The following is an 8,842-nucleotide window of genomic DNA, read 5'->3' on the forward strand; positions in this document are numbered from 1 at the left end:
CGGCTACTGAACCAGAGGGGGTGCAGACCCTTCAGTAAAGGACTAGGCAAGCGAATCAGTGGTCCCTTAGCTGGGTTCAACAGAAGAGAATCGATACTAGGACTCGATTCTCAGAGACAAGGGGCCCTGGGGATGGGTGATAGAAATTCCGGGAGAGTAGAAGGAATAAGGAGCTGTCTGGGCCGGTGGAAGCGTGTTGGGAGTCTGCCTAAGGAGCCTGCTGCCTGAACTGGAAACAGTTCTGGGCATGAAATCTATGGGGTTGAAGTTGTGGGGCCGGGTGGAGGGCCTGGGTCTTGAAGGCGCCATGGACGCAAAGCTCAAAGGACCGGGCTCGGTGGTGGGGTCTGCGAGAGTGAATCTCAGAGGATGGAACTATGGGGTCCAGGGCTTGGAGAATGGGCGTCCCCAGGGTGGGTCTAAGACAGACCCAACTAGGTATACCATGTTCTCGAGGGCAGGACCTGAAGTCCCTGACTATTGAAGGACGGGGCCAGGGTGATCAAGAACATGGGCCGGGCGGTGAGGAAGAGGGTCTCCTGGGGGGCTCTTAGACCTCTGTGCTGCGCGTGGTACACGAGAGCCGGGGCCGAGAGGACGGGGCTCTGTGGACTTGGGCTGGGGAGCTGGAGGACTGTAGCGAGCCGAGCCTCTAAGGTTGGGGACGGCGGGGCTGGGTCGAGAAGATGGGTGTCTTGGGGGGTGTGTCGTTGGGAGGCCTGTAAAACTGGAGCATGGTGGGGGCGGGGCCGAAAAGACGGGACGGTGAGACGTGCCGCCAAGAGTGGGTTGGGAAGAGGGACTAGGGGCTTGCGGGGCAGAGTCGGGGGGATGCTCGTGGGGCTGTAGGTTGAGGGGGAGTGCGGGGCGCGGAGGGGCCGTGGGGGAGGGGCCGGGAGCAGGGGGCGGGGCCGGGACGCCGGCGTGGGCGGTGGAGCGCGGGGGCGGGCCCAGGTGAGCGGGGCTGCCGCCCCCTTCGCCCCTCCTCCCCCGGCCTCCCCCCGCCCCTCGGTCACCCAGCTGCGCCTCCTTCGCTGGCTCCGCTGGCTGAGCGGACGGCGGCGGGCGGCGTCTTCGGCCCAGGCCAGGTCCAGGTCCGGCTCGGCTCCATCTTGGGCCGCTGCGCCGAGCACCTGTGGCGGCCACAGGAGCAGCGCTTCCGCCGGCCTCCGCGGCCCCGGGCGGGCAAGAGGGTGAGAGGCCAGCTCCGTGCTCGCCCGTGTTGGGGCGAAGGAGGGTGGGATGGGCGGCACCTCCCTTTCTTGCGCCCGGGAACCCCACTCCTCACCTTTTTCTGAGCTCCGACCCTACGCATCCCGGCCCCCGCCCAGTGCTCAGCGCACCCCAGGGCTGCATCCCTTCTCCCATCTCTGGACTCATTGCCTGAACTATACCCTTTTCCACATCTCCTCTGCCCATCCTCCCATTTTTCAATATTCAATGCCCAGGACCTCGTCTCTTTCTGCCAACCCCCACCGTTCTTATCGCTTCGTCCCCCTTCCTTCCTCTTCCCTTTTCCATCCTCACCCCTCATCCCACTCTCCTCCCACTGCCCCCAGCCCCCGACCTCCCTTCACTCTCATTCCTCCTACCCTCCATCCCTGCCCGCTTACCCCATAGCCCCCCTGTTCCTCCAGTCACAGTCTTTGCTGCTGGGAAGGTCTGTAGCCCTGTTTAGGGGGTCATGTTGAGGACCTTCTCCCTGAGTCCAGGTGGGCTTTGTGGGGGAGGGCAGGACAGGCACCCTTGCCCTAGGGGAGAGTGTATGGTTGCGTGTGTTCAGGCCTTTGGCCCCACAGTTAGAAGCGGCCTATCGGTCTGGTGCGCAGAGTGCAGCTGTGTGGATGCTGTTTCCTGCAGGCTCACACAGCAGACGGGCCTTATGTGTCGGCCCCTAGTGGGTCCGTGGGTGTGGTGTGGGCCTATACTGGTTCATGGGAGCCCATGGCCACACAGGTAGGGACACATCAGCCACCTGGGCTGCTTCAGGTCTGGGGCAGCTGGGCCTGGAGGCTGACCTTTTTCATCTCCGGCTCCTTTTGGGAAGTATGGGCAAATCCTCCTCAAGGGAGGAATCTCTTGCCTGGTGGGGTCTAGGCCTCTCTGTGGTGAGCAGAGCTGGGTCTGGGACCTCTGCCCCACTGTTTCCCAGAACCCTTTCCTGGCACAGCTTGTGACGTGGGCACTTTGTTCTTAAGACTCTTTCATCCTCTGTGAAGGGCAGATTTGTGCCTCCAAACACTTCTCAGTAGCTCAGGAATGCTCCCCGCTGCTTTCCCCAACTTTGACCCTGTCAGTCCTGTCAGGCCCTCCTTTGCTGGGATGGATCAGACCACCTACTGGAGGTTGCCACACCCCTCACTATACAAAGAGGGACTTGGGTGGTGTATGTCCCCACCTGGTCCCTAAGAGGTAAGTTCATATCTCAACATTTGAGGAGTGTGTGTGTGTCCGTATGCATGCATGTATGAGCGTTATGTATACGTATTCTCCCAAACTGAGGTTTAAAATAGACTTGGAAACAGTGTGATGATGGAGACATTGGTGGTGACTACCACCATCCTAGGATGGGATGAGGAAGGGAAAGATTAAGAAGCAAACCAAATTACCCTATAATCTAAATGGCTTCCTCAAAGCCATCTTTCTACCCCTACCCCCACTTCCAAGTACTAGTCCTGTGATACCTTGAGCACAAGTCACTCTTGATGGGAGGAAGAAAGGTAAGATTATTAACAATCACTGTTCCAAGCAGTCCATATGCCATCACATTATGTCTTCACAATAGCCCTGCAGGGTGGGGATTTATTTCCGATTTGCAGATTGGGGAAACTGAGGCTCAAAGAGGTTAGGGGTCCACCTGAGTGTGCATGCGTAGGAAGGGCAAGAGCCTGGATTGGAAGTATACCCCTTTGCCTCGCCTGTTCGTCCCTGGCTCCAGAGTTCATCTGATCAGCTCTATTGCTTCCTGGGAGGCCTCTATTCTTGGTGGTAGGTGGGATGTGAAAAACCTTCTTTCCCTAGCATAACTCAGAACAACTTCCCTTGAAGCTCTTCTCTCGATCAGACTGGGAAGTCCAGCTGGGGTTCAGTTGTGGGTTCTTTGACATTCCTGAGCTGTTCCAGATCTCAGATTGTCACCTGCAATTTGTGGAGGTGGACTAAGGAAGAAAACTAACAGAAATACAACCTCCCACTCCCCTGGGGTCTTTTTGGGCACTACTTTCACTCTGAGTGATGGCCAGCTCTGAGCATCAGGCAGCCATCTGGTGAGGCAGATCCAGCAGTACCTTGTCACTGACAGCTTCTCACCAACTCCTGGTGGAGACTAAGTGTGCCCCCAGTCTTGACCCTGTTTCCTCAAGGAGACCAAGGTCTGGCTTCTTATGGCCCTCTTCAAGAGAAGGGTCCAGAGTAGGTAGGGTTCAGTCAGAGGCTGTGTATGCTGTCCAGATAGGACTTCCTTGGTGTTCTTGGACTTGGAGCTCAGTGGTTGTCTGCCTGCCAGCGTCCATCTATGACCACAGCCTTCCTAGCCAGCAGGTCTCCTTCTGTCTTTCTGACTCTCGGCTGCATACAGAGCTGCTAAGAAGCAGGTAGGGTGAACGGGCATCGGGCTTTGTTCTTACTTGCTCAGTTGTCCCACTGGCATGTCATGGGTACCACTGGGTAGCCATGTGCTGGGTGCTGGGACTCCAGTTGGGTCATGGCAACAATAAATAAAAAGGGATGCCAGTGGAAGAGTGATAGTGTCCAGGACGGAGGTCTGCACTGTTCTCAAGAGGGAGCTCAGAGAACCTCAGACACTCCTGAGTTTGATTCCTGGCTTAACCACTTACCAGCTGTGTGCCCTTGAGCAAGTCACTAAACCTCTCTGAGCTCCTCTTCTGTAGAATGGAGAAGATGACTTATCTCCTGAGATTGCTCTTACTATTACATGAGACAAGGCTGGAAAGGAGATGGCACATGCCTGACACATGGTGGGTGATTGGGCACTTGAAACTGCTGTTCTTACTATCATCACTGTGAGTGTTATTGGCTTTGTTGCCCTTCTCTGTTTATATGTCCACCTTAGAGCCTGAGAGTAGGGCCTGGGCCACAGTCTTTGCTTGTCTATTCATTATTTTCCTGACTCTTCCAGGGACAAGTCTGGCTTCAGCCCCAAGGAGCAGCCAGGACAGGAGACTCCTGCCTAGGCTGGTACCATATGTAGAGCTGCACAGTCCAGTGTGGTCCTCAGTAACACTATGTAGCCCTTTAAATTTCAATTTTGTTGTTTACTCCCTAAGTCATGTCTGACTCTTTTGCAACCCCATGGACTGTAGCCTGCCAGGCTCCTCTGTCCATGGGATTTCCTAGGGAAGAATATTGAAGTGGGTTGTCATTTCCTTCTCCAGGGCATCTTTCTGACTCAAGGATCGAACTCACATCCCTTGCATTGGCAGGCTGATTCTTTACTGTTGAGCACCTGGGAAGCCCTAAATTTCAGTTACTTAAAATCAGAAAATCAGTTTCTCAGTTGCACTAGCCATCTGTCAAGTGGTCAGTGGCTGCATGTGACCAGTAACAACCATAGTGGACAGCACAGAGCAGCATCTTTTCATCACTGCTGAAAGTTGTGCTGAACTGGCCTTCATAGCAAGCCTGGAACTCTCAGTGGACAGTTGCTCTAGAAACACCCTCACCATTGGCTTGAACAGCCACCAGCCATCTCCTGAGCTCTGGGGCAACAGGAAGTTTTAATATACAGAAACTGAGCTCCCGAGAGCCCTTCCCACATTCCCTTTCAGTGGCCTTGCTCACCTGGCCAGGGTGGTTGGTTTCGTGGCAGTTCTTATCAGCCCAGGCTGGGAGGACAGGACTGGGATTGCCCCAATTGCCACTGTTACCTGCTGTCCCCGCCCTGTTTCTCCAGCATGTCCTGCCTGGCTGGGAGTCTCAGAGTGATGCTTCTTATTCGCAACTTTGCCATGGGCCAGGCTGGCTCATGCCCTGACCCCACTCCCTCTCTCTGGGCCCTGCCCAGCTCCCAGCCTGCTGCCACCTTCTTATGATCTGAACATATGCCTCCTGCTTTCAGCTCACCGTGTTTCTTGTTCCTTCCTCCTGGGCACCATCTTCTTCCTCTCTCTCCAGGCCCAACCTGCAGGTCTGGAGGAGTCTGTATGGCTAGAGAAAGGGACAAGAATGGCTGGAAGGGAGCTGGGGCAAGAGAGTACATGTGTCTGATTGGTGGTACAGGTATTCCCTGCTTTTCAAAAGTTTGCTTTATTCCACTTCACTTTCATGGGAGACCTACATTAGTTAGTAACTGTTTTCAGTAATGGAAAGAAATTTGGAGAGTTTTACAAGACAAGGTAATTGTTTCTTTACACTATTTTGGTTTATGAAAAGGTTTCATAGGAATGCTCTTCTTTCAGATAGTGGGGGTGTGACCTGTATTTGACCCCATTTGCTGGGCACAGCAGATCTACATTAGTTCCATGTTGCCTGATCTCAAGAGTCTGGCACACAGAAGGTGCTCATGAGATGGCAGTGGGAGGAAAGAACAAATGCCGAGTGAGCCCTAAAGGGCTGATATGGGAGCCTTTCCTATCCTTGGAGCACACAATGGGAGCCAGAAAATCCCTTCCCCTTCACAGTGGCCAAGCCTGAGCCCCAGAGACTGGACAGCCCAGCCAGGCTAGGCCAGAGAGGATGGGGAGGGAGCATGAGAGGACCCAGGGTGTTCTGAATGTGCCCTGTACTCATTTCTTTCTCACTCCCCAAAACTTCTCTGCCCCCCACTGTGTACCAAAGAGGCTCCAGTCCAAGTGAGTGAGATAGTGATGGTTTTGGGAGGAACCAGGGTAGTATTCATCCATCCAGCTTTACTGGTTATTAAAATACTGTAATAGTTCTGTGCTGATTGACTAAGAGCTATTGTCCCAAAGCCCCGAGCCCCAAGGCCCCAGCAGGCTTGGCCTCTCCCCTGGCTTCCCACTCCCCTATAAACCTGCAGTAGAGTCAGCAACTGGATGATCTCTAGGATCTTACCCTAGGGCTGGTTCTGATCACTCGGTTTTGGTTTTTAGATATTTGAAGTGTCATCCTATGTATGTGTGGTGACCTTGATTTGAAGTGTCTGGTCTCCTGTGATCGTTTTGCTTGTGGCCCTGACTGGTCAGGCGGGCTGAGACCGAAGCTGTCCCCGCAGTTTGCCTCGCACTGTGTGAGCCCCCAGCAGAATCCAGCAGAGATGCTGCTACCCAACTCAGTGCCACCCCCTCCCTCTCTCTCTCTCCTGCAGGCAGCCATGAGATCCAGCCGTCCTGAGCCGGATGCCCCGGAACCCCTCAGTGCCCGCCCTCAGCCCCTGTCCCGAAGTTCCTCCAGCCTGCTGGGCGAAGGCCGGGGGCAGAGGCCAGAGCATCGCAAGAGGGCCAGCAGCACTGAATGGCAGGCCCAGCTGGGCGAGGCCAGCACTGGTGCCCAGGTCCCGGAGGAAGAGGGGCAGCAGGCTGAGCGCACGCAGCAGGCACGGGCCTCCAGCCCCAAACCGCAGCCCAGTGCCATGGGCCACTGGCGTAGCAGCACTGTGGGCAATGTGTCTGCCATGGGCGGTAGTGACCTGTGTTATCCGCGGGACCCCAGCGCCGCCGCTGTGCAGAGGAGCCACTCGGACCTGGTTCGCAGCATCCAGAGCCGGGGCCACAGTGGTGCTCGAAAGGCCAGCCTCAGCTGCTCAGCCCTGGGCAGCTCGCCTGTCCATAGGGCTCGGCTGCAGCCCAGCAACCCCTCTGGCCAGAGTGGTCAGACCCCTGCAGGCTTGGAAAGGGACCTGGCTCCGGAGGACAAGACTTCAAACTCAGCCTGGACACTGGAGAGTCAGGAGGGGGTGCCACCAGCTGCCCTGGGAGGCACAGTGACCCACAGCAGCAGCCCCAAAGCCACGGGCCAGTCGGCCACCACCTCCTGCCATTCGTTGTCTCCAGCAGCCCCACTCTGTGGCGTGAGGGAGGTGGGGGCCAGCAGTTGCTGCCGTGGCTTGCCTGCCCCAGGGATTCTGGCCTTTCCCAAACTAGTGGCTTCAGTGAGTGAATCTAGGCTACAGGCTCAGCACGGGGTGAAACTCCAATGTAGGTTTTCTGGGGGGCTTTCTGGGCATTCCCACTGCTGTGCCCACCCTTGGGGTCCCACCAGGTTAGCCATGGAGCCTAGTGCCAGGACCAAGGATATGTGGACCATGACCTCAGCAAGTGACTTGGCCCCAGTCTTGGCTTCCCCTCTGTCAGCCCAGGATGCTGGTGTGCAAGCAGTCCCCAAGGCAGTCTGCAAGGCAGTGGCCACTAGTCCACCTCTGGAAGCCCCCGTGGCCCTGCACATGTTCCCTGAGGTGACTCTGGAGTCCAGCCTGGCAGAGGCGCCATCTCCTGTGCGCGACGTACGGTGGGATGCTGAGGGCATGACATGGGAGGTGTATGGAGCTGCAGTGGACCCGGAGGTGCTCGGTGTGGCCATCCAGAAGCACCTGGAGATGCAGTTTGAGCAGCTGCAGCGGGCCCCTGCCAGCGAGGACAGCCTGTCTGCTGAGGGTAGGAGGGGGCCACTTCGAGCTGTCATGCAGTCCCTGCGGCGCCCCAGCTGCTGTGGCTGCTCCAGTGCAGCCCCTGAGTGAGGCGCTGCAGCCCCTGGAGCTGCCCGGGGTGCACGGACTCAGCCCCAGGGACAGTGGGATCCCCATGCTCTTTGGATCCACAGGCACCCACCGACGTGTCTCTGTCCTCTGCTGCCTGCAGATCACAGGACTGCAGCCTGTGGGTTCCCTGCCCCCTGGCAGTTGGGCTAGTTTTTAAGGGCTTGATTCCCAAGAGCCACATGTGGGCTCTGAACTTTGGGACAGTTTCAACACTGTGCATAAGGGGGATCCTGACTTCTCTGTAAAAACTCTTGACCTTCTATCCAGTCTCTGTTCAGAACTCTGCCATGATTTCCCCCAGGCCTCTTTGTGGCTTTATTTTCACAGCAGTGCTGAGATACAACAGATTCCTGACATAAGAGGTAGGGTCTCAAGTGGCAAGGGCTGTCTAAGTCTTTAGGGAAGGGAACTGACACTGTCGAGGCTTCCTGTGTGCCACACGCTTGTCAACTCACTTTCCTGAGTCTTCACCGTGTTTTATAGACATAACCACAGATATTTGGCAAGACTGCAGCTGCCATGCCCAGGTTGGACAGCTCATGGTGGTGGGCTAAGAGCAGAGCCGGGGGCTGACTGAAGCCTGGAGTGTTTTCCTGCAGCATGTGGTGGGCAGAGCAGGGCAATTGTGAACAAGAATTTATTGAGCCCATATTCAGTGCCAGGTTTTGTGGATTCCTTGGGGAGGAAGCTGCCTGTGCCCTTGTTGAGCTCACAGTATGTGGGACGGGAGGGCTCTGAGCATTATAGAGGGCTGCAGGGTACTTCTCGGAGCCAACCCCCTGGTAGATCATTGTGTTAGGGTCTGGCAAAGGTTAGTCACTTGGCATGAGAAGTTGAAGTCAGGACCCACATGCAGCTCTGCCCGTGACACGGTCCTGTTCCTGGGCCCCTTCTGCACCCAGGATCCCAGGATCTGACAGCCAGCATACTCCCCATCCCCCAGGGACCAGTACTCTGGAGGTGGAAATGGCTCACAACAGTGGGTTAACTTTTAAAGCAGTAGTGACCACAGGCCAGAGAAACCAGGTGAGAAAGGCATGTTTCAGGTCAGAAAGCATCCCAAGGCCCAGCATGGGGCTTTCATATTCCAAAATGTGACTTTCTCACTCCCAGCTGAGGCTGGGTAAGCTGCCACTCCTGCTTGAAAATGACAGCAGATCAGAGCTG

The 8,842-nt window shown here is 56.2% G+C and overlaps 1 protein-coding gene across 1 annotated transcript; it reads left to right on the top strand.

The window, feature by feature from the left end:
- The first annotated feature begins 1,013 nt into the window (after positions 1-1,013).
- On the top strand, positions 1,014-8,842 carry GPRIN2 (G protein regulated inducer of neurite outgrowth 2). The gene is made up of 2 exons (XM_070469862.1): positions 1,014-1,193; positions 6,287-8,842. The coding sequence occupies exon 2, from the start codon at positions 6,293-6,295 to the stop codon at positions 7,652-7,654; it is 1,362 nt and encodes a 453-aa protein (XP_070325963.1). The 5' UTR covers positions 1,014-1,193; positions 6,287-6,292; the 3' UTR covers positions 7,655-8,842.

Source organism: Odocoileus virginianus, chromosome 7 (assembly GCF_023699985.2).
Source record: "Odocoileus virginianus isolate 20LAN1187 ecotype Illinois chromosome 7, Ovbor_1.2, whole genome shotgun sequence".
NCBI classification, from domain to species: Eukaryota; Metazoa; Chordata; class Mammalia; order Artiodactyla; family Cervidae; genus Odocoileus; species Odocoileus virginianus.

Coding starts and splice junctions, on each gene's coding strand:
- GPRIN2 (XM_070469862.1), top strand. CDS start 6,293: ATGAGATCCAGCCGTCCTGAGCCGGATGCCCCGGAACCCCTCAGTGCC.